This window comes from Notolepis coatsorum, assembly GCF_963971535.1.
Source record: "Notolepis coatsorum genome assembly, chromosome: 2".
Lineage (NCBI taxonomy): Eukaryota > Metazoa > Chordata > Actinopteri > Aulopiformes > Paralepididae > Notolepis > Notolepis coatsorum.
The window spans coordinates 28027789-28054573 of NC_140166.1; the positions used below are offsets into that span (position 1 = coordinate 28027789).

Here is a 26785-nt window from a genome sequence, read left to right on the forward strand (position 1 = left end):
CGTTGCTACACAATGAACAATACATATAGGACTTTGAATGGGCCCTAATAATGGCAATGTAGCAATAGAATTTAAAAAGTTATAGCCCTGCAAAGAAGGGGACTTTCTCCATAGACAAATAGCGCTGGCAATCTATGGTATATCATTAATTTAACCCAAGGCAACCAAAGTGTTAACATTGTGCCTATGGTCGGCCTAATTCTTGATTTCTTGGTGGTTGAGATGGCTGCATATTTGTTTTTCCATTGTTGCAAAAATACGCCACATTCTCGGGGGCGCGAAGAAGCCATCGCTTCTCGTTCATTCCAGGCATGTGTCTGGTATTGAGAGGAGACTGACTGGTCGCAGTGTTTGAGGCAAGAGCAGCAAAAATGAGCTGTGTGCTGAATCCCCGGTGGACTCAATTAGCTCTGTACGCACTCCAGAACCCCATTAAGTCACAGGAAAACAACACATCTGTTAGGGCAGTGGTTCCCAAACGTTTTCAATCAGGCCCCACATGGGTATTTGGAAATATTTCCAAGCCCCACCTAACCTGGTCCCCACCCAGATGTGGGCTAGAATTAATGTTAGGCTACAAACATGCCATTTCCTCTACTACTAACAAGACAAGATTAACATAAGAAGATTAGCGGATCGCGCCTCACACTTTGGGAACCACTGTGTCAGGGTTACTAGGTGCCAAAATGAGCAATGTATGATACAGTTTTTGTTTACTCAGTTCATGGTTTTCACTCCATTTGAACTCTGGTTCCAAACGTTTACGTTCAGTTCATCGTGGGTGTAGCCTCGCCAAGAGGATCCTCAGAGATCAGTGTTAGTCCAACGGAAGGCAGCCACGTCTGTGTTCTGACCTTAGATGTTGTGGTGGAACCGGACCTAGATGGATCTTCACGATCAATGTAGGTTTAGTAGTGAATACATATATACAAAGTACGTACTCAGCTGGAACCCAAAAACAGGCATCTGGCAACAAGTAAATAGAAATGTGAGTACACAAAATGTTTACTTCTGTGTGTTCAAACCTCTGTAACTATTTCATTAGCACTCAAAGTGATTTCTCATTATTGTGTAAGAAACTTCAGAATGTTACCTTTCAAAAGAGACCAGACTCTTTAAGTATAAAGTATAATAAATAGCTAATTACTTTGGTTATGCAATCGTCAGGCGTTTTATGCTAAATGTGGGGTATAGGTATATCCATAAGTGGTTAAGTGAGCTTGGGCTGAGAGGAGTGCGCTCATGTGGCCAGCTAGGAGACACTGAGGTGGAGAAGGGGATCCAGCTCTCTTGTGGACAGAGAAGCGTGGGTGTTAGGGGGGGTTTGGGGACACTGGCTCTCTAGGTGTGAGATCCAAGCTATTGTTAGGGTTATCCTCCAAAATGTCCTTTTACGCTGGGGACATGTCCCCACCACTTTTTGAAATTGCCAATAAAGTATACAGATATATATAATATATACAGGTATGTGAACAGAGATATATACAAACAGTTGTAGATACATATATACAGTATATATATATACAATATATTTGACAGTAGTTTGAAGGGTTGTGCTGCAGCACTATAAGCTAAGAGGTCTTATTGCTGATCATATGGCTTCATTTTGGAGAACGGGTGTCCTGCACACTACACGACACACACTACACGACCAAGGTACCCATGTACATGTCAAAATACTTCCCAAAGGTCAGTGAATACCACGATCACAACACCAGAGGGAGCTCCACAAATCATGTTAAACCCAGATTCGGCTCAAATAAGGGACTAAACACGTTTCGCAATTATGCCACATCAATGTGGAACGCCCTACCCAAAGCTGTAAAGGAATGTGAATCACTACCCACTTTCAAAACCTCTCTCAAGGGACACCTACGGGAGACTGCAATTCAACACTGGCCCCTGTAAATATCCTAACCCAACCCCCTCCAATGTACAGTCATTTACCTAGTATGGTTTTGTCAATAGTTCAATGTACAATTGTGTTTGTTTGTACAGTGTCTCCCCCCCCCCCCCCCCCCCCTCAATGTACAGTGTTACTTGTTTATACAGTGTGCCCCCCGCCCCCCCCCCCCCCCCCAACCACCTCCAATGTAAATTACCCAGTATGGTTGTCAATATCCCAATGTACCCAACCCCCCCCACCCAACCTCCTCCAATGTACAGTTTCTACGTCAAATGTATATACTCCCTTTTCTTGACTCCTTCTGTATCACAAACAGTACTGTATTTGCAAGTCTGGTATGTCATAAATGTATAGATGTAGCAGTACTGACTATCTGTATGTCATGTATGTCATATATGTCTATATGAATTGAAAATGGGGGACCCTGATGGAAACAAGACAAACGTCTTTCTCAGGTCTGCATCCCCTTAACAATTGTATGTATTGAGCCGTACTGTATTGTACCCATTCTGCAATCTGTTAAATAAAGTTTTCATTCATTCATTCATTCATGCAACCGGATCACACCTCTTGTATTTGAATCACTCCGGCTTTACGGTCAAGATGGAGCTCCGTTCTGCAAACTAAACGGATGATTGATTGTGTGCAACATTGATATGTGACAAGTAGGCTTTTAACGAGACCAGACGATGCGAAAGCATGCAGTCTTTTGTTATGGTGTACAAACTAGGCCTGTTGGGGGGGAAATAGCTTATACATTAGCTGCCTGTGTGTGTGTGTGTGTGTGTGTGTGTGTGTGTGTGTGCATGCTCAGAGTGGTGATGACCCTCATTCTCTTGTTTTGGTTTGAAATTTGAAATGTTGCATGGAAACAAACCTTTCCGCCTCCTCTGAATGTGCCTGGTTCTAGTAGTTCTTCTCTTCTTCTTTGGTGTAACATCAGAGGTCCAACTCCGTGTCTTGTAGCCATGCCCTTGTCTCTGGGTGGTGGCCTTGAGTGGTGGTGGCATGGTGTCTGAGTGGTGGTGGTGGCATGGTGTCTTGAGTGGTGGTGGTGGCATGGTGTCTGAGTGGTGGTGGTGGCATGGTGTCTGAGTGGTGGTGGTGGCATGGTGTCTGAGTGGTGGTGGCATGGTGTCTGAGTGGTGGTGGCATGGTGTCTGAGTGGTGGTGGCATGGTGTCTGAGTGGTGGTGGTTTGTCAGGAAAATACTAGTTACATATTTTATTTTCATTCTCTCCCTCTCATCTCTCCCTCTATCCTCTCATCTATATCTCATCTATCTCCCTCTCATCTCTCTCCCTCATCTCTTTCCCTCACTCTCCCTCTCATTGCTCTCTCCCTCTCTCTCAGCTCTCTATCTCCTTCTCATCTCTCCCTCATCTTTCTCTCTCCCTCATCTCTCTCCCTCTATCCTCTCATATTTCTCTCTCTCCCTCTCTCTCGTCTCTCTATCCCTCTCCCTTCTCTCTCTCTATCCTCTCATCTCTCCTTTACTCAAGCCTTTCAAGCCCACAAAATAAGGGTGTTTTCACATATATTCCTTTAAAACAAACCAGTCAGTAATTTGTAATGAACCAAAAATAAATGAACTCAGTCCTCTTTGTCTTCCCATTGTCCTCTGTTTTGAAAGAGGTTATTCTCTGGTTCACTTCAGCTCTGATGATCCCAGGCCACGTTCTGTTCACAGCTACATATTTCTGCTCATCTCAGACCCTGTATGGCTGTTATGGAAAGCAGTGTGTGCTTCATTATGGTTAAGGTGATACAAGATACATGTATTCTTGCATTCTATCAGGTATATTGTTCTTTAATAGGATTGATCAGGTTTATTGTTGTTGAATAGGGTTGATCAGGTTTATTGTTGTTTAATATGATTGCTCAGGTTTAATAGGATTGATCAGGTTTATTGTTTTTTTTTTTTTTTTTAACAATATATTTATTGGGTTTTAGTTTGCAAATTACAACATGTATATCAGCAGAGCAGTATTCAGCAAACATTTTCACCCCGTTCTCCCTCCCCTAACCCCACCCCACAAAATAATAATTAACTTCAAATACAGGTTCAAATAAAAAATAAACATAAATAAATAATAATACAACCAAAATGTTTTACACATTAAGTAAAGGGTGTTTCTTGTCGTTTTTACACAATGATAAGAGTTGTCCCACAGTACTCCCCCTAATCCCGTTCTTGTTGAAGCAAGTTCCCAACATTCGTATTATGCTTTAAGAAGTACACAAATGGTCCCCAGGCATTATCAAAAATGTTTTGTTTACGTCTAACAATATACACCATCTTTTCCATTGACATATTTGAAGCCATTTCTTTAATCCACATACCAATTCTTGGTCCATCAACATTTTTCCAATTAAGAGCTATTACACGTTTTGCTTGTAATATGCACATATCTATAAATCTAAACTCTTTGCGTTGTAGATGTGGGGTGGTAGGATATAAACCAAGAATAAAAAGCTTGGGATTCAATGGCAACTTCTTTGATAAGATTTGATCGATCAGATCAATAACATCTTGCCAGAAGGTTTTCACTTTCACACATTCCCATATGCAGTGGAACAGTGTCCCCCTTTCCTCACTACACTTAATACAAGTATCTGGAATATTATCATTAAACTTATGCAATTTAACAGGAGTTATATATGTACGCATCAGCCATTTATATTGTATAAGTTTTAGGTTGCTACTGACTGTCTGACTCTGTGCCTCTTTACATGCCACGCTCCATTCTTCTAAAGATATTTCCTCCTCTATGTCTTCGTTCCATTGATTCAGTTTTGATTCAGATGATTCATCTGAACCAGATACAAATAAGTCGTATAGCATTGAAATTATACCTTTACCATAACAGTGTCTAGTGACTGCTACCTCTAAGATGGAAATGTTCGGTATATCCAATGAATGGTTCTGAGATGATATAAAACTCCTTAGCTGAAGATATTTAAAAAAGTGATGTTTCGGAATATCATATTTTGTAGATATTTCCGCAAAGGACATGAATACTTCATCCTCCTCCCTGTATACGTCTTGCACTTTCCTTAACCCCTTTTCAGCCCATACTTTAAATCCACTATCGTTTTGCCCTGATTTAAAATTGGCATTGCCCCAAATAGGACTGAACCTGGATCGGGACGAATTTATATTCAAATATTTGAGTGCGTCAAACCACACATCTATCATGTTTAAAATAATGGGGTTGTCTGTATTTTTCTTCAGATATTTACGGTCTCCAGAATACAAATACAGGTGCAAGGGTAAGCTCGGTTTAACAGAGCAGGATTCTGAATGGATCCAAGCAGGGGGATTCTCCGATGAGAAGTAAAACATGATCGTCCGCAGTTGTGCTGCCCAGTAATACCATTGGATATTTGGGCATTTCAGGCCTCCTCGGTCATATGGTAGGTAAAGTAGAGATAGACGTAATCTGGGGCGTTTATTTTGCCATATAAAGTTGGTAAACAGTTTCTTGATTCTTGTGAACAAAGACGAGGGGGGGGGTAAAGGGATATTCTGGAATAGGTAGAGAAATTTAGGGAGTATATTCATTTTTAGAATATTAATCCTGCCGATAATTGAGATGGGTAGGGATGTCCAACGCTCTATTGAAGAAGTACTAGCTTCCAGAATTGGGTCATAGTTTATCTGAGAAATCTTATTCACCTCAGGGACAATTTTTATTCCCAAATACGTGAATGTATCTGTTGAGTTGAGAGTAGAAGCACAAACAAGCCCATCCTCCCTCTCTCTTTCATTGAGTAACATTATAGATGATTTGGAGTGATTCACTTTATAGCCAGATATTTTCCCAAATGTTTCAATAAGACTTAGGAGTGCTGGGATAGACCTGTGTAGATTTTTTAGCATTAATATTACATCATCGGCGAAGAGGGCTATCCTATGTTCTATATGACCTTCTCGAAATCCATGAATATCACTGTGCATCCTCACCGCTATAGCAAATGGTTCGATCGCAAGAATGAAAAGTAAGGGCGATAAAGGGCTCCCTTGTGGGCAACTTCTACTAATTTTAAAGGGTTTAGAGACCTTGCTATTCGTCAGAACTTCTGCCGTAAGCCCTGTACAAAGCAATCTAACCCATTTGACGAATGTGTCTCCAAAGCCAAATCGTGTTAACACCTCAAACAGATAAGGCCACTCGACACGGTCGAAGGCCTTCTCTGCATCCAGTGAGAGTAAGGCAGTGTCTGTCGCCCCCTTGTGGTTATATAAAATATTGAGCACACGTCGGACGTTATGAAAACCCTGTCTCCCTTGAATAAATCCATTCTGGTCTTCCCCCACCACCCTAGGTAGAAGGACCTCCAGTCTTCTTGCAATAATTTTACTAATAATCTTGGTATCCGAATTTTGGAGGCTGATTGGACGCATATTTTCACATTTTGTATTAGGTTTCCCTGGTTTTGGAAGTAAAGTGATTAGGGCTCCTCTCATAGATGTGGGGAGAAGACCATTCTCGAAGGATTCCTGAAACATCTCCAAGAGGGGTGATATTAATTTAGTTTGGAATTTCTTATAAATATCTATGGGGATGCCATCTGGGCCTGCTGCTTTTCCAGCCTGCATACATCCGATTGCATCAGCAATTTCAACGCCAGTTATATTTTGATCTAAAGCCCTACTCTCCTCCTTTGAAATTTTGGGAATATCTAGGTCGTCTAAGAATTGTGTTTGCATGTCCAGGTTAGGAGAACATTCAGAGCTGTATAATTTCCCATAGAAGACTCTAAAAGCCTCATTAATCTCTGTTGGGTCCACTATAGTTCTACCATTTGGGGCTTCAATACAATTGATGGATCTTTCTGCTTGTTGTTGTTTAATGCGCCAGGCGAGAAGTTTTCCAGGCTTTTCCCCCTGATCATAGTAGGACTGTTTGAGTCTTATTAGGTCGGCAGCGGCTTTGTTAGCTGCTAATTCATTGTACTGTGATCTAAGCAGTAGTAGTTTTGAATGAGCATCTGTAGTCGTATGTTTGTTATGATAAATTTCCGTTTCCATTTTTTTTATATCCTGATCTAATTTCTCCATTTCAAGTCTTGTAGCCTTTTTCTTTGAGCTAGTGAAAGAGATTATTTGTCCCCTAATAAAAGCCTTGAAAGCCTCCCACCTTATGCCAGCAGAGGTCTGGGACTTGTTGCATTCAAAATACAGGTCAATCTGTTTCTCCAAAAAGTCTATAAATGTGTGATCCGTGAGCCATCCTGGTTGAAAACGCCATCTTGGTGGGTCATTCACTAGGTTAGTATCTTCATAGTTCAAGGATACCGCTGCGTGGTCCGAAAGAACTATACTGCTATACTGACATTCACCTACTTTGGAGGCAAGCAGTGCTGAGACTAAAAAGTAGTCTATGCGTGAGTGTGTTTTATGAGTGCTGGAATAGCAGGAATACTGCACTGCATTTGGATTGCCATGCCTCCAAATATCCAACAAGTTTAATTCCTTCATAAAATGATGTATTGTCTTTCTCGACTTATTGTGAGTGCCTTCTAGACCAGTTGACCTGTCCTTTGAAGGGTCCAACGTACAATTAAAGTCACCAGCTATTATGTATTGTCCAGGAAGAGTTGAGGCTGTCAAAAATAAATTATCATAGAATTTAGGGTCCTCTTCATTGGGACCATAAACATTTATCAGCGTTAACGTTTCAGACAGTAACCTACCCTGGACCATAATATATCTACCTGCAGTGTCCCTTACTACATTATGTACCTGTAATGGGACAGACTTATGAATTAGTATCATAACCCCCCTGGCATGAGTGGTGTAGGGGGCAGATAACACTTGGCCCTGCCACCTTTTTGCTACTTTAGGAACATCTTCATTCAAAAGATGCGTTTCTTGTAAAAAAAAACGATTTTTGATTTCAAATATTTTAACCTGCTCATTACCCGTTTCACCTTTGTAATTTTGTTCAAGCCCCTACAATTCCACGAAGTAAATTTCACCTTGCAGTTCTCTGACATTAGTTAATTAATATATATATATCCCTTATGAAAAGGTACACAGACAGCCACACCCATATGAGAGAAGAAAAAATAATAAAACACATCAGGAAAAAACACCCACCCCCCACCCCCTACTAACCTGATGCCCATGCATCTCCCCTCACCCCTCATTTCACTACTGGCCAAACGAGTTTCTCTAACTTGTCTTCCCCCTAAGCTCAAACTAGCTTTCATTTTTTCTAAATACTAATCACAAATAACATATCTAGTGTTGTCTTGAACTGCGCAATGCTTGCAACTTGTAGGTATAGTATCCATTAGGTCAGGGGCTTACTTTAAACGCCAAACACTATTATTACAAATCTGAAACACTTTTAGTACAAACCTGGAACGCGCGCACGCAGGCTGGGAGACGAGGAAAATGTAAAAAGTTAAATGTTTGTAGCCTGCCCCAGAATCTGCAATGCGTTGTAGGAAAAGTCTAAACCAGTGCTGATTTTGTCCATTGAACTAGACTCAGTCCTGTCCGAATAAGAATACAAATAAAAATCAGAGGAAAACTAAACAGTCATAGTCCAACCACGCCTCATTTCGTGGAAATGGCTATTTTTATAACGTCATTTATATATTCACTTATAAGAATACAGTAGGCTCAGTATGACTGTTACTTTCCTTTCGGAGCCTTCCAACGCCGGGACCGTCTCAATAAATCAAATGCTTCGGATAAACTTTTCCACCTCCGCCGGTGTTTGAAAGGTGCGGGCTCTCTCGTTGTGAGTTACCAGCAGCCGGTCTGGAAAGATGATTCGGTGCGTGTGGATCCCCCGGTCTCTTAGCTTCTTCCGCACCTCGTCGTATCCGCGCTGCCTCTTGTGCACACCTGCAGAGAGGTCTATGTGAAGACGAACCGGCTCGTTATTATAAAGGACCCGTCCCTTGGTCCTAGCCGCCCTCAGTACTCTCTCTCTGTCCTTGAAGTTCATGAACTTCATGATTAGGGTCCTTGGGCGTTGAGAGTCAAGTGGCGCACCGATTCTATGAGCACGCTCCAATACTAAGCCCCCTGGTTCAATATTCAGAGCCTCCGGTAACCATTTCTCCAAAAATGCAGTTGCATCCTGGCCCTCTGCCTTTTCCGGTAGCCCCACCAACCTGACGTTATTTCTTCGACTCCTGCATTCCAAGTCCTCCACTTTGTCGAGAAGGTTTTTAACGGTGTTCTCCAGAGTGCCAACCTTCGGTATCAGCTTATTAACGTTGTCCTCCGCGTCAGAAATCCGTTGTTCAGTCTGCTCTATGCGGCTTATGCAATCTTGTATCTGTTTCTTTATTTCCGTAATTGTTATTTGCATTTTGTCGAATTTCTTATACAGTCCAGTTTTCATAGTCAGTATGGCTTTCATGATATCTTGGTTGTCTGGACTCAACTTTTCATCATCAGATTCGTCGACGTCCTCGTGTGCGTTAGCCATCTTATTTTCACCCGACTTGGTGGCCTCCTCCTCCACCTCAGACTGTTCAGCTTTCTTTCTATCCTTCTTTGCTTTTTCTTTAGCGTTTTTTCCTGACATTTAGATTCCGGATATTCTTATACTTATACTGCGCGACTTTGAGTGATATTTTGATTAGTTTTGTAGGATTAAATTACATGCTAGCAGCTGAGCCTAAAATGTGCGACCTCCTAGTTACTCGTCATGCCCGGAAGTCTGTGGTTTATTGTTCTTTAACTCATTCAGAGCCACACCCATATGACCAAATTAGGTCTAGCGTGCCAGCACTGAAGTCAATGGGAGGACGGGGATATTTGCGAACGCTTAAACTATATCTTAAATTGTGGCTATGGGTCTAATACACCTGTCGCTTATCAATGACTTGCTTGCAGTCAACATGTACGAAACGGATTGTTTTTTCATCTGTACATTTCCGTTTTATACCGTTTTGAGTACGAGTATAGTTTTGGAGATTTCTAGTAATTCCAGAGAAATCCGCGATAATAGCCCTTTAGTGGAATACACAAAACATGTTGTAATTTTTCAGCTGATTTATGAATAGTTTTCAAATAAACGCTAGATTATTGATAGTATATGTGTCATTATGCACGCTAGAGAAGCGGGCTGAAAAATCGATTATCTTTGCCTTGGTCAGCGCTAACGGCACGCACACACACACACACGCGCTCCGATGGCGGAGAAAGGAACATCTGATTAACCCAAGACTGGTAAAATAGAGTCCTTACCTCACATCAAAAAAGCAATATTTAGATTTTTACATTTTCGGGTTTGGTCACGTCGAGTCACATATAAGCCACGCCGTTATATAAGCCGCAGGGTCGAAAAATGGGGGGGGAAAGCCGCGGCTTATAGTCCGAAAAGTACGGTAGATGGAAAGGTTCCTACCTGGTATCGAGCCCAGCTCTCGGCGTTGCTACCGGCTGGATACTAACACAATTGGCAGTGTTAGAGGGTGGGAAAGCCGGTGGGTGGGGATTGGACGTTGTGGACAGCGACTCCTACAGGTCGGTTTGGTGATGCCGGTGCGGTGGAAGCAGGAAGTCGCGGGGGCAGCGTGCGCCTCCCAGGCTGCCTCCTCATGTGGGGAGGCATGGTGCAAGGCTTCTGTCCTCACTACAGCCGACCAGTGGGAGGCATAGTCTAGCAACGTTCAAGACAGGGAAGGGAAGAATTGGATAATATGAAATTGGGATGGGAGAAAAATAGAAAATGGGGAGAAAAAGTGGATACCAAAAAAAAGAAAGGTTTCTACCCACCCAGTGTATCATGATACTCTCCTTTTGTAATGGTTACACACCAGCTTTCTAGCTCTCATGCATCAAACTCATCCCTTTTGTAATGGTTACACACCAGTTTTCTAGCTCTCATGCATCAAACTCATCCCTTGTGTAATGGTTACACACCAGCTTTCTAGCTCTCATGCATCAAACTCATCCCTTTTGTAATGGTTACACACCAGCTTTCTAGCTCTCATGCATCAAACTCATCCCTTTTGTAATGGTTACACACCAGCTTTCTAGCTCTCATGCATCAAACTCATCCCTTTTGTAATGGTTACACACCAGCTTTCTAGCTCTCATGCATCAAACTCATCCCTTTTGTAATGGTTACACACCAGCTTTCTAGCTCTCATGCATCAAACTCATCCCTTTTGTAATGGTTACACACCAGCTTCCTAGCTCTCATGCATCAAACTCATCCCTTTTTTGCGCCATGACATCAAAGTCAGCAATAATACAATTTCTCTCTCTCTCTCTCTGCAGGATCTGTCGGACAGGAGTGATGATGACTGAAGAGCGGGATGACGGCTGATCCTTAGCACTTATCAAAATAAACTACTCGTACTATTACTGTCTTGTTTAGTTTCATACTGTATAATCTTTTATTTCAAAAATTTTGCGCTCTCTAGTACATATCAGATAGTCCTCCCCCACCGGCGTGAATTGTCTCAGTGAAGATATCTCTTGGCAACAGCAATACCAGTTAGCGTGAATAATCTATTTTATTAGTACATTTTATAACTTTGTGCGATTTTTTAAATTCTGCATCAACAAAGATTTGGTCGTGATATATTCATACCAGTGAGTGCTTTGTTTGTATTTGCCTGCTTGCACTTGCAAAAATGAAATATGAAATTCTGAATTGAAATTATTTGGAATATAAACAAAAAAGAAAAAAAAATACATAAGACTATCTCAATATAATGTGTAGAGCGACTGGCTGCTGGATCACACTTTTATTTATCCACCAATCGATTCCCATCTAATATCCCTGTTCAAATATTTTGTCAGGATATGGTGTTTATTTGCATGAGTTATTTTACATCGTTATGGCTCTTCCGTGTCCTGATAACTAATATCCCATAAACACAAGTAAGAAGAATGTTCTGGGTATAATTATGGGAATGAACTCAAACAGAAATTCAATGAACTATAAACAGGATATGGTTTTACGCGGTATCTCAGCCATCATATCCAGTTGTGTCCTGGTCGGGGGATATGACCTCACCTGGGGAATAACTCGAGTATCACCAAGTAATATCGGAATATGAATGTGCAACTCTTCATGGGTGGTCCCATGTTACTGATCCTCACATCAAATTAAACACTCCACAGCAGGAGAGAAACCATTTCACTGGACGATAAACTCATAAATAAAATATTTTTTTCTTTCTTTTTTTTCTTTTTTCTTTCTTATCGCTTTTTAAATAATGTTGTAATTTTGCATTTATGAGGCAGAACACCATTAAATGTATTTCAGACAATCTTCTCGTCAAAATCATACTTTTCAAGGGGGGGGGGGGTCAATGTTTTCTATCGAGAGCAGAGAGTTTTTAGTTTGAACTTTTAATTGTCGTGATCTTCCCGTACAGAGGAATTCATGAGTCTGGCTCAGTGATCCCGTTAGGCCTTCTAAGGTTTGTTATTTCTAGTGAGCAGGATGGTTTCAGAGGCCGATACGTCCACCAATGTCACATCCAGCAGACGTACTGTCCTCTTGCAGATTCAGGAACCTCTGTTCAAATGTAATCTTTCAGATGAAGAACCATATGAACCCGTTTGTAACTTTTCAGATGAAGAACCATATGAATCCGTTTTTAACTTTTCAGATGAATATCTTCAAGCCTAATGATCTAAAAATGGTTGACGTTGAAGCGTTGGTGATTCATCGCTAAAGACGGGTGATGCATCACATTTGCATTCTCCAAATCATCACCATTGGCTTCACAGCTGCACATACTGTACATGAGCTGAAAAACACCAAAACCAAGTCAAAGGAACTTATATGGCTCTTCATCTCCAGGTATTGAGCTGCTACAGTAAATATTTGAAGAATCCTCTTCGATTAAATTCTGATACTCAAGTTAAAGTAGCATAGCCATTCAATTACATTTACGGTCCACGATGGACAACTAGAAATGTTGAGTATGAAATGCAGTATTATGGTTTTAAAAAAATATATAAAAAAGAAAAATAATTGTAATTTTTTTTTTAATGCATTTATTTTATATTTTTGTTTTCTTTTTGACTGTCTTTGCAGTATACTGATGTATGCATTTGGATTGAAGTGTTTTTATTTTATCCTACTTAGTATTGCGCTCCCATACTTCTTGATGTATGTTGTTTGTGGCATGTCCTTGTTTGGCGGCAGAGTTCTTGCTGTGTGATGTGCCATGCAGTCATGTTTCTCTCTGCTTCCTCGAGACTTAATCCTTTGCTTTCTTTGCACATGTCTTTGTGGTTGTATTTCATAGCCCAGGGCCAATAAAATCCCACTGATTTTCAGCACATCATGGCTCCATTCTGGTCTCACTTCTTTATTATAATTGAATAAGGTGGAAAGAACCTTAAATAAAATAAATTATTACATATATAATTTTTTTTATTTTACCTCCCTTAGTCAGATGTTTGTCCTGAGAGTAAAGGTACAAAGTCATTGATGGAACTGGAGTGCATTGCATGGCCCACTGCACACTCCTACTGTACGCAGAGAGTGATGCTCTGTTTTACAGACTGACGTGCAGACAGCTGTTTTACAGACTGACATGCAGACGTAGAGGCAGCTCTGTTTTACAGACTGACGTGCAGACAGCTCTGTTTTACAGACTGACATGCAGACGTGCAGACAGCTCTGTTTTACAGACTGACATGCAGACGTAGAGGCAGCTCTGTTTTACAGACTGACGTGCAGACAGCTCTGTTTTACAGACTGACATGCAGACGTAGAGGCAGCTCTGTTTTACAGACTGACGTGCAGACGGCTCTGTTTTACAGACTGATGTGCAGACGTAGAGGCAGCTCTGTTTTACAGACTGACATGCAGACGTAGAGGCAGCTCTGTTTTACAGACTGACATGCAGACGTAGAGGCAGCTCTGTTTTACAGACTGACATGCAGACGTAGAGGCAGCTCTGTTTTACAGACTGACGTGCAGACAGCTCTGTTTTACAGACTGACGTGCAGACAGCTCTGTTTTACAGACTGACGTGCAGACAGCTCTGTTTTACAGACTGACGTGCAGACAGCTCTGTTTTACAGACTGACATGCAGACGTAGAGGCAGCTCTGTTTTACAGACTGACATGCAGACGTAGAGGCAGCTCTGTTTTACAGACTGACATGCAGACGTAGAGGCAGCTCTGTTTTACAGACTGACGTGCAGACGTAGAGGCAGCTCTGTTTTACAGACTGACGTGCAGACGTAGAGGCAGCTCTGTTTTACAGACTGACATGCAGACGTAGAGGCAGCTCTGTTTTACAGACTGACATGCAGACAGCTGTTTTACAGACTGACATGCAGACGTAGAGGCAGCTCTGTTTTACAGACTGACGTGCAGACAGCTCTGTTTTACAGACTGACATGCAGACGTAGAGGCAGCTCTGTTTTACAGACTGATGTGCAGACATAGAGGCAGCTCTGTTTTACAGACTGACATGCAGACGTAGAGGCAGCTCTGTTTTACAGACTGATGTGCAGACATAGAGGAAGCTCTGTTTTACAGACTGACATGTAGAGGTTGCTCTGAATGCACCTGATTTAATTGAAGGCTAGTGGTTCGACCTCTTTTTTGACCTACATAACTGGTTCCATTGTCTCTGGCGACCATAGACTGAGATCTGTTTTGTGGCCCATATACATAGATATCTGTTTTGTATGACTACTGTATATAGTGTATGACTACTGTATAGAGTGAGTACTGTATAGTGTATGAGTACATAGTGTAGGAGTACTGTATAGAGTGTATGAGTACTGTATAATGTATGAGTACATAATGTTTGAGTAATGTACATGAGTACTGTATTTAGTGTATGAGTACTGTATATAGTGTATGAGTACATAATGTTTGAGTAATGTAAATAGTGTGAGTACTGTATATAGTGTATGAGTACTGTATATAATGTATGAGTACATAATGTTTGAGTAATGTAAATAGTGTGAGTACTGTATATAGTGTATGAGTACTGTATATAATGTATGAGTACTGTAACTGAGGGGTACAATTCCCTGACTGTATTGATAAGTATGGTATCATTAAACCACTACCGCTTTATGTACTTTAACTACTGGCCACACAGTACATGATATAGATATGATGAACACTTTACCACCATGAAACCAAGTCCACACAAATGTATAAATCGAATATTTAATATATAGCAAAGGGTATATACAACGTTCACTTAATGACATTTATGATTTGAATGCACTTGTAAGGCAAATGAGTATTCGTAGGCAAATCAACATTGAATGTCCAATCTCTGGTTACGCAGGAAGCAAGTATACAACCTGGTTCTTTAGGGAACTATAGCGATGGTACTTAAATGATTATAGCTGGATATACTAAAGGGGGGTCCTGCTGGTTGTAAGTCAGTAGGGGGGGGGGGGGTTAGGAGAGCCGCTGGCGATATCCCATCTGGCCAACGATTTCTTGGGAGAATTCAGAGTGCTGAACACGGTGCCCACAGAACCTTGGTCCACAGATGAATACCGTTGGGCCCTCTTGTAGACGGTAGCTGCCGGTCCACAACGAAGGTGAGGCGACCTCACTCGGGGTAGAGCGCCGTCTCACCTGGGCTCCTCTCGGGGGTAGTTCCAACACTCACCAGTGTTGGCTGTTATCCATGGCATAATCAAAGCACCCAAAGCAAGTAGATAATCCAAGCCGTGTAGGGCTCGCCGTCGTCCGGGTAAGGTAATCCAATGTGCAGGTCCACTCGTCCTAGCCCAGAACTCCTCGGATGAAAGCACCACACGTGGTCTGCCCAGCCTGGTTAAGACTCTAGATAACGCGAGGAAAACGATGGGGGTACTGCTCACTTTATAACTCTAACCGAACGATGCACCATACATAATAGACTATTATTAACTTAATAGAAATACGTCCCACTCGACGGTATAGTGCCAAACTATGACAATTCAACTATTAATCCACACGATGTCTCAATGCCATTCTAAGGCCAAGTTGACCATACTGCACCACACGTGTATCGTGGGTGAGGCTTAACGTCTTGCCACTAGGTTGGAGGGTAAAGAACTAAGGGCTAAGGGACTAAAAGAAAGTTCTACTTTACTTGCGCCATATATATATGCGCTGTGAACAAATAGTACCATTCGTATTTCGCCAGACGTATTCCTACGCGGAACCGGGCTAGTAACGACATGTTCGTCGGCACGATTGAACTTGAACCAAGGGGCTTGGCTGCTGGCGCCAAGTTCTTGTCCAATGTGAGAATGAAACTATTATGGGCTGTTAGTAGACTAAAGGGATATTCAGTGTATATGTACAAGGAATATACAAGGGATATCAAACGATATACAAATACTATTAAATATATATCCATAAATAAATATATATATTCGGTTTAATCTGATCCTTCACAACAGCCGCCCCCTAATTAGTCCCACCTAATTAGCTAAGCAGAGACAGATTAACCGCACTGTCTACCACTCAAGGTCCGCTGTAAGGGTCAGTCAACTCACAAAGTCATGGGGTCATGGTCGTCATCGATAGTGTCTGGGAGTCTGGGCAGTTCTATTAGCCTCGCCACGGGTCGTGTGTAAGTTCGCCCATGGACGAGCACCTCAGCTGCTCGGACCTTGCCATCGGCACCGGTGATCACTTTGCTTACGCGGCCAGCCGGCCACATAGCTCTGGGTAGTGACTGGTCGATAATCATGACGACTGTTCCTTCTGTCAAATTGTCTCTCTCTTTTACCCACTTCTGGCGGGTCTGTAGAGACGGTAGGTAGTGGAGTAGAAAGCTGTTCCAAAACTTGTCAGCTAGTACTTGACTGTACCTCCACATTCTTCGGCCGTTCGCTTCTTCAGGCCTGTACATTGTCTGGGGTAGCGCGGGGTCCAGCCGCGCCATCAAGAGTGTGTTGGGGGTGACTGGGTCGACATCTGCTATATCACTGGAGACGTAGCCGAGGGGCTTGGAGTTCAATACTCCCTCGATCTCCGTGAGGACTGTCATTAGGACTTCTTCCGCTACAGTCTGGGCCCCAAGCACGGCGTACAGGGCTGTCTTTATAGAACGTACTTCTCGTTCCCAGGTTCCACCGAAGTGGGGTGCGTTCGGGGGATTAAACTGGAAGTCAATCTGGGATGGAGCGAGGTGGGTCTTAAGTTCTGGGCCCATAGCTTGGAAGCTCTCTCTCAGCTCTCTTTCTCCGCCTTTGAAGTTTGTCCCGTGATCAGACAACAATGTAGACGGTTTTCCTTTCCGTGATGTGAATCTTCGGAAGGCCATAAGGAATGAGTCTGTGCTCATGGTTGGAAGGAGTTCGATATGTATCGCTCTGGTGGTCATGCATTTGAATACAATACCCCACCGCTTCTCGGTTCCTCTTCCTTTCTTTATATACAACGGGCCAAAACAGTCCATGCCTGTGGAGTGGAATGGCTTGTCGCCGAGTCGGAGGCGACAGGGAGGTAGGTCAGCCATCCGGGTTATGCTGGGCTGCGCGCGCCACTTTCGGCAGTCTGGACAGGTTCGCTGGAAGCGTCGCACTGCTTCTCTCCCTTGAAGTATCCAATAGCGACGTCTGATCTCCGCGAAGACTCTCTCTGCTCCTGCGTGGTGTACATCCTCGTCGTATTTCTTTATGATCAGCTCTGTGACCTTGTGTCGGCTGTTCAAGACTATCGGGTACTTAACGTCATCCGGTAGGTCGGGGGCTCTCCGCAGACGACCGCCCACTCTGATGAGATTATGGGCGTCGCTCTCGGGTGCCAGGTGGAGCAATCTGCTGTCTGATGGGACGGGCTTTCCTCCCTGTAGACAGTCTAGCTCGTCGGGGAACGAGTCTCTCTGGGCTCGTTGTAGTAGAAGAAGTTCTGCTTCTTCGTAGTCAGCTGCTGAAATGTCGGCAGTGGGCTGAATCTCTGGGTGGTGCCACAGGAATGTCTTTAGCTGCGCACTCTGTAGGGTAATGCAATCATCTATGTTGGGGTCTGTGGAGGCGACTGTGCTCAGTCCACAGAACATAGGTTTCTTGTTCTCAGCCTCCTCTTTACTCGCTTCCCGTGGGGTGGGCGTAGGCCACTCTTCTTCCGGGAGCTTGAGGAACTCTGGTCCGTCACTGTAGATGTTGCGACGGGTGAGGTCATCTAGGGACATTCCCCGGGTGATGACGTCAGCTGGGTTGTGTTTGGTGTCCACATACCGCCAGCTCGCTGTTTCTGTTAACTCTTGAATCTCGGTGACTCTGACTCCCACGAAGACTTTGTATCTGCATGAATCAGACTTGATCCATGTGAGTACTGTCGTGGAATCTGACCACAAGATTGTTCTGTGCACCGGAATGGTGAGTTCACGTTGGATTAACGTGGCTAGATGCGCTCCTGCTAGGGCTGCGCAGAGCTCTAGACGCGGGATAGATTGTTGCTTTCGTGGGGCTATTCTTGAGCGAGCCAGGATGAAAGCAGTGTGTATCTCTCCTCCCTTCTCTTGGGCACGCAAGTAGGCCACCGATCCATAGGCTACTTCGGAGGCGTCACTGAAGACGTGTAGATCCATCTTGCATGTCTCTGGCCTCACTGTGGGTGGGAAGTAGCTGCGGCGTATATTGACGCCTGGGAGTGAGCGGAGTTCCGTCTCCCACTCTCTCCATGTGGAGGCAAGGGGTGCGGGTATTGGGTCGTCCCAGCCCTGGTCCTTGTCCCATAGTGCTCGTACAATCATCTTTGCCCTGGTGGTGTAAGGTAGAATACATCCCAACGGGTCATATTGTCTGGCGAGTGTTCTGTACACACTCCGTCTGGTGGTCGGTATCGCCGTCGACCTTCCCTGCTCCGTGGTCAGGGGTTTGTGTCTATAGTGGAGCGAGTCTGTTTTGAAGCGCCAGACTAGTCCTAGTGTCATTTCTTGGGCTTCTCCTGGGATGGTCGCCATCCAGGTCTCGCTGCTGGCAGCCTTGTCCACGGGGGAGAGGCTGCGCAATACGTGCGGGTCGCTGCTGGCCCACTGCCTGAGATCAAAGCCGCCTTTGATCAGGGAGGCGCGTAGCTTGAGTAGGAGAGCCTCGGCTTCTTCTTGAGTCGAAACGCTTTGTAAACAGTTGTCCACGTAGAAACTGTTCTTCACACTGTGTCGGACCTCTTTAATGTCAATCTTCATTACGTGTCTCGCTGTGATTAGCTTCTCAATCTCAGCGCGGTACACACTCTCTTGAGCGGGGTCTTTGGCTAGGCGCCGCTCTGTGTTCAATAGATACCGCTCCGTAGCTTCTTTCGTGGCGTGAAAGGTGGGCATTCCCTCTCGCCTCAGGAGTGGAGTTGCGTATCTCATCACTCCGCCGACTGTGACTCTCTTTGTCCCTTGCTCGAGGAGGTTTATGGCGTAAATGTCTTCTTTAGAACGAATGTCTTTCTTTTCGTTCTTAAAGGGCATTGTCTCTAGTGTCCATAGCCTCTCGACATGCTGCAGGAGAGTGGTGTCTTCTTCTGTCACTCTGGAGTGGAGGCAGCTAGTGGCTGCTGTTCGGTTAAGAGATTTAGCGAGGGGGCCTTGTAGTGTCCATCCTAGGCGGGTCTCGACTGCTGCAGGACAGCCTCTGGGTCCTGTATGGACCCGGTCTATCGGGACTATGAGGTCTGCATGGTCGGAGCCTATCAGCAGGGTCGGGGTGGCGCCGTCTATGAGCGGGATAGGTAGTTGACGCAGGTGCACATATTTATCCATCAGTTTGGCGATGGGGTAGGTGTACTGTGATAGTCCTATTTCTTGGCTGGTGAAAGCATTTGTAATCCTATACCGTCGCTCTGGCTGCCCGCTTGCTGCGATAGTGAAGGAGACATTCTCGCCTTTTATCGTCTTTAAATCTCTTCTTATTGTCCCAATCGTCATTTGGTTCTCGCTCCCCCGCAGTCCCAGCTGGGCCGCAGCGGACGCGAGCAGAAGGGTCTTCTCTGACCCGTCATCAAGGACGGCGTAAGTGTCCATGACTTTATCTTGGTAGCTCAATGTTACACGGACTACCTTTAAGAGCACTTGGGCGCCGCTGCTGCTGGCGGGGTCAATGTACATGACACTTGCCTTGGTGCTGCTCGATGGTGCAGGTGCAGGCTTTCTTCTGTTACTGTCGTGTAGGACATCTAGGTGGGCTCCGTCACACCGACTGCACCTCTTCTTTAGGCGGCACTCGGCTGCCATGTGACTGCGCACACATCGGTAACGGCGCCTGTTGGACTTTATCCATTGACTCACTTCTTCTGCATTCATCTTTGTGAACAGGTCACATTGTGACAGCCAGTGTTCCTTCTCGCAGTACGGGCACACCATCTTCCACTTCTCTTTTCTCGAGGGGGTACTGTGGTTCTTACTGCTCGGTACTGATTCTGATTGGTGCATGACAGTCACCGATCTTCTTCCATCGTTTATTCTCCTGGGTCCCTCTCTGGAGCTTGGTGTGCTCCGCACGAACGTATCCAGTCGTAAGCTGCTGACTTCTCTCGCCAGGAAGTCGGCTAGATCGAGGAGGGATGGTTCGGGACCGTTAGGATCACGGTGGTCTCTCTGCCGCCTGAAGCGCTCTTGTCTGGCGGGTGGCAGCTTCTCTAAAATCCTCTCGACGTTAGAGTTGGCGTATAGCTCGTGCATACCCTTTTCTCGTTGCGCTCCCAGCATCCCTACCAGGGACTGCACTTTTATAGACAGGTCGTCTAATGAGCGATTGTCTGTTGCTGGGGGTAGGCGATCAATATGCCTTATCTCTTGGATTACGTAATCCCATATACGTCCATATCTCTGGTCCAGCGCTGCTAGAGCCGCGGTGTATGGGGTCGTAGAGGTGGCATAGGCTAGCGCTATATTGTGCGCTCGGGGTACTTTCAGGTGCTTCAGTAATATTGCATACTTGTGGCGTTCATCAGCGACATCCACCATCATTGTCTCTAAGCACATCCGGAGCTCCGTGTACTGTGCTCGATTCTCATAGGTGAAGTCTGGAAACGTCGGTGTACCAATGTATGACGCCGTGGATGGCTGATACATCGGCGAGCGTTGGGGGAGAGGCCTCCTAGGCGAGTCTCCTCTTGCGCCTCTCTGTGGGCTGGTACCGGCAGGGTACCATGGCCCGCTGGTCCAGGTGCTATTCCTCAGGGCTGGTCGTGCGTCATGCTCACCCGTGAATAGAGTCGGGGGTCTGTAGCGCAGCGCCGCGGGGGTATAGCCTGGGCTGTACTGGACCTCCTGGTCCGGTGGAGTACTGTGCTGTCGTCGGGCTTGGTTCTCCTCCTCTCCCTCTTCTTCTTCTATCAGGTCCTCTAGATCCTGTAGTCGTTTATTTAGCTTCTCCGCAGTGTATGCCGCTCCTTCCTTGTAGCTGGGTCTCGCTTGGACCGGTCGGGGAAGGGGGTCTGCAGGGGGTATAGGCTTGGTCTGTTGGTCAAGTTCAGGGTTGCTTGCTCGGTTAGGGGATGCTGCCCTTGACTGTTGTCTCGACGAGTTCCTTGAACCCCTGGCGGAGGGAGAGGGTGTTGCCTTGGTGATCAGCTGCTCCATTAGCTGCGCTTGTAGTCTGTCGCGCTCGGCTTCGCGCTTGATGAAAGCGATGTCGCGCTCTGTTTCGCGCTGGATGAGAGCGAGGTCGCGCTCTGTTTCTCTTTGGGCACCGGCAGCGGCACGCTGGGTGTCTGCTCGGTCTCTTGCCATATTCTCTTCCGTCTGAAGGCGTCTCATCTCCAGGCGTATGCGCTCTTCTTCGCTCCGTTGCTGTGTCTGGAGTCGATCGCGTTCACCCTGAAGTCGATCGCGTTCACCCTGGAGTCGATCGCGTTCGGTAGAGGCTGTCAGGCTGACGAGGAACGCCTGTGATAGCATCCTCTCCGCTTCGCTGGGGGAAGACGGTTGTCCTGGAGCTCTATCTCCTCGGCGCTCTCCTCATCTTGTTCCGTGCAGAGTTCTCTCTCTGTAGGGTTGTCTTCCTCCCGGGGCTGGTCGGGGACTACTTCTTCGGTATTGGCGGGGGGTAAAGGCATGTCAGCTCCCTCCTGGTCCCCACCGTGAGCTTGGTCAGTTACATTAGAACCCACTAGGGCCTCTGTGGTCGGGGTAACCTGGTCGTTAAGGTCAGACATAATTTTACTTTCTACTTTTACCGCGTTTACCGTTTGTAGAAGGCTAGGTAGTTGACTGACAGCGTAATCCTCTAAGTACGGAGGTGGCTGTCGTCTGCGCCGCGGGCGTTCTACGTTAGGAGGACCGTTTCGTGGAGTGTTCATCATAGGCCATTTCAATATTAATAACACTATATTAATATTACACTAGTTACCCTCCGGCTCGAAGGACCAATTGTAACTGAGGGGTACAATTCCCTGACTGTATTGATAAGTATGGTATCATTAAACCACTACCGCTTTATGTACTTTAACTACTGGCCACACAGTACATGATATAGATATGATGAACACTTTCCCACCATGAAACCAAGTCCACACAAATGTATAAATCGAATATTTAATATATAGCAAAGGGTATATACAACGTTCACTTAATGACATTTATGATTTGAATGCACTTGTAAGGCAAATGAGTATTCGTAGGCAAATCAACATTGAATGTCCAATCTCTGGTTACGCAGGAAGCAAGTATACAACCTGGTTCTTTAGGGAACTATAGCGATGGTACTTAAATGATTATAGCTGGATATACTAAAGGGGGGTCCTGCTGGTTGTAAGTCAGTAGGGGGGGGGGGTTAGGAGAGCCGCTGGCGATATCCCATCTGGCCAACAATTTCTTGGGAGAATTCAGAGTGCTGAACACGGTGCCCACAGAACCTTGGTCCACAGATGAATACCGTTGGGCCCTCTTGTAGACGGTAGCTGCCGGTCCACAACGAAGAGACGTGAGGCGACCTCACTCGGGGTAGAGCGCCGTCTCACCTGGGCTCCTCTCGGGGGTAGTTCCAACACTCACCAGTGTTGGCTGTTATCCATGGCATAATCAAAGCACCCAAAGCAAGTAGATAATCCAAGCCATGTAGGGCTCGCCGTCGTCCGGGTAAGGTAATCCAATGTGCAGGTCCACTCGTCCTAGCCCAGAACTCCTCGGATGAAAGCACCACACGTGGTCTGCCCAGCCTGGTTAAGACTAGATAACGCGAGGAAAACGATGGGGGTACTGCTCACTTTATAACTCTAACCGAACGATGCACCATACATAATAGACTATTATTAACTTAATAGAAATACGTCCCACTCGACGGTATAGTGCCAAACTATGACAATTCAACTATTAATCCACACGATGTCTCAATGCCATTCTGAGGCCAAATTGACCATACTGCACCACACGTGTATCCTGGGTGAGGCTTAACGTCTTGCCACTAGGTTGGAGGGTAAAGAACTAAGGGCTAAGGGACTAAAAGAAAGTTCTACTTTACTTGCGCCATATATATATGCGCTGTGAACAAATAGTACCATTCGTATTTCGCCAGACGTATTCCTACGCGGAACCGGGCTAGTAACGACATGTTCGTCGGCACGATTGAACTTGAACCAAGGGGCTTGGCTGCTGGCGCCAAGTTCTTGTCCAATGAGAGAATGAAACTATTATGGGCTGTTAGTAGACTAAAGGGATATTCAGTGTATATGTACAAGGAATATACAAGGGATATCAAACGATATACAAATACTATTAAATATATATCCATAAATAAATATATATATTCGGTTTAATCTGATCCTTCACAACAAGTACTGTATATAGTGTATGAGTACTGTATATAATCAGGGTTCCCACGGACCTGGAAAACATGGGATTCATTTTCCAGGTATGGAAACGCATGGAAACTGAGCAAAAGTGACCAATTACATGGAAATAGAAACAGTTGTCCTGGAAAATTGTATTGGATGATGTGTAATAAAATTTAACTATTGAGCACAGAATTAACATGAGTTTATAAAAACCCTTTACACGTGAACAGCTTTTACTGTAGATAGAAATGGATGATCCCATGTTGTAGAGCATGCTCTTGGCATCCTATATGGTATATTGGATGTTGGAATTTGATGCAGGCAGCTTGGTGAGCCAAGGGAGCCTTGGCATCTACAGTGAAACTTGAGTGAAACTTCTTATGCAAGTTTATCCTCAAATGTAAGTAGCTGTGTTTTAACTGTGTGGTAAACCTGGATTTATCAACGTTAGTTAGTAAGCAGTGCAATCTTGCTAACTAGCTAGCCAACGTTAGCTCTCATAACGAGCCAGTTAGCCAGCGCCAGGTACAGTAGCTAGCCAACGTTAGCTCTCATAACGAGCCAGTTAGCCAGCGCCAGGTACAGTAGCTAGCCAACGTTAGCTCTCATAACGAGCCAGTTAGCCAGCGCCAGGTACAGTAGCTAGCCAACGTTAGCTCTCATAACGAGCCAGTTAGCCAGCGCCAGGTACAGTAGCTACCAACGTTAGCTCTCATAACGAGGCAGTTAGCCAGCGCCAGGTACAGTAGCTAGCCAACGTTAGCTCTCATAACGAGCCAGTTAGCCAGCGCCAGGTACAGTAGCTACCAACGTTAGCTCTCATAACGAGGCAGTTAGCCAGCGCCAGGTACAGTAGCTAGCCAACGTTAGCTCTCATAACGAGCCAGTTAGCCAGCACCAGGTACAGTAGCTAGCCAACGTTAGCTCTCATAACGATAACCAGTTTGATTTACAAAAGCTTTTACAAACGCTTTTACAGAGTAAGAGTAGTAGGGGTGAAACGATGCAACCTCACAACGATTAATTTCTATTATGATTACGAGGAGTTGAGAAGAGTAGGAAAAGAAGACAGGAGCGGACACGAGGGGAGGTGTGGAGAGAAGAGGACAGGATGAGATAGGAGAGGAGTGGAAGAGAGAACATATATCAATCCCAGTGCTCATGTGTTCCAGTTCAATAAATTGTTGTTCATTTACAGCTTGTTGCATTATTTCATGCATTGATATTATCAATAAGACATAATCTCTAAGCATTTACAATGTAGACTTGACTGGTACATCTTTTAAATCAAGTAAGTAGTCAGGTGTCCTAGGGGGTTGTGTGTGTGAGGGGAAGGGGGGCGTGGATGGGGGCGGAAAACTTCAGGGGCCTATAGATCATCACTTAATATGGTACCTGGAAAATCAGGAGGTAGTATGGAAAAAAAATTCAAGGCAAGCGTGGGAACCCTGATAATGTACGAGTACTGTATATAGTGCGAGTACTGTATATAGTGCGAGTACTGTATATAGTGTATGAGTACTGTGTCGCTGAGTACAAACAGCGATGAATGTCATAGCAGCCTGGGGAAGGGGGACATAGCACCTTTCATACAGTACATGGGATTGCAGTTCAAAGTGCTTTACATCAGTAAGAAGAAATAAGACGTAAAACAAGCGGCAAGAGCAAAACATAAAGTGGGATCAAATAATGCAGATATATTAATCTATATGCTTCTTGAATTCCTGTAATCTGTTACAAAACATGATAAAGGTCATAGTATGCACCCAGTGGATAGTGTGGCAAAAGAAAAAAAGTTAAATAGCAAGGGTAAGACGGGAATAAAATGATAATATTGAGAAATGTAATTACGTCTCACCCTTTGTCACTTCAGCAACTTCAAACTGTTTGTTAACTTCGCTTACACTGTAAATAATGTAGTAGAACATAGTAATAATAGTAGAGCGCCATAATTTCATTAAATTTTCTATTTGTTTTGCTCATGGTAATGCACACTGAATGAATGAAAGCTTTATTTAACAGATTGCAGAATGGGTACAATACAGTACGGCTCAATACATACAATTGTTAAGGGGATGCAGACCTGAGAAAGACGTTTGTCTTGTTTCCATCAGGGTCCCCCATTTTCAATTCATATAGACATTTATGACATACACAACATACATGACATTTATGGCATAGGGACATATAGGTATTTGGTACTGATACATTTGTGACATAAGCGGTATTCAAATATACAGTACTGTTACCCCTAGATCCTGACAGAGTATATACATATGATGGGGAGGGGACTGTACATTAGGAGGGGTGGGAGGGAAATATACATACGGCGGGGAGGGAATATATACATGCGGTGGGGAGGAGACTGTCTATTAGGAGGTGGTGGGGGTTTTGGGCATTTACGGTGGCCAGTTTCGAATTGCAGCCTCCCGTAGGTGCTCTTTAAGAGCGGTTTTGAATGTGGGCAGGGATTCACATTCCTTTACAGCTTTGGGTAGGGCGTTCCACATTGTTGTGGCATAATTGCGAAACGTGTTTAGTCCCTTGTTTGAGCCGAATCTGGGTTTAACATGATTTGTTGAGCTTCCTCTGGTGTAGTGGTTGTGGTATTCACTGACCTTTGGGAAGTATTTTGACATGTACATGGGCACCCCGGTCGTATAGTGTATCTTGTAGACCAGGCCCATTGCAAGTTGCTGTACTCTGTCGTCTACTCTAAGCCATCCTAGGTTGGCAAAGTGGGCAGGGGTGAGGTGGGTTCTGGGGTTCAGGTCAAGTAGTAGTCTGACCAGTTTGTTTTGTGATGTTTGTAATTTTGTTTTAAGCGCCTTTGAGGTGCTTTGGTACCATGAGGTGCACGCATAGTCATAGTACCCTTGAATGAGTGCTCCTGCCAGAGTCTTCCGGGTATTCTTGTTTACCAGAGAGGAGATCTGGTACAAGAATCTAGTTCGTTGGTTGACTTTTTTTATTACATTGGATGCCATTTTGTCACAGGAAAGATTTGCCTCTAGGATGGAACCCAGGTAGGTAATTTCGTCTTTCCTTGTGACAATATTGTCACCCACTGTAACTGAGAATCCGTCGGTCTTGCTGAGTTTGTTATTTGAACCGAAGAGAATGGACTCTGTTTTGCCAATGTGTAATGATAGTTTGTTATCAGTGCACTAATGCATAGTTCCAT

General features: G+C 44.6%; 1 protein-coding gene across 6 annotated transcripts in view; it reads left to right on the forward strand.

Moving 5' to 3' along the window:
- smarca2 (SWI/SNF related BAF chromatin remodeling complex subunit ATPase 2) overlaps positions 1-13190 on the forward strand; it is a 188643-nt gene extending 175453 nt beyond the window's left edge. For all 6 annotated transcript variants that reach the window (XM_084308943.1, XM_084308938.1, XM_084308939.1 and 3 more), the window contains one exon: positions 11166-13190. In XM_084308943.1, the coding sequence (XP_084165069.1) occupies positions 11166-11195 (30 nt within the window). In that variant the 3' untranslated portion in view covers positions 11196-13190. The remainder of the gene's footprint in view (positions 1-11165) is intronic.
- Positions 13191-26785: the final 13595 nt, after the last annotated feature.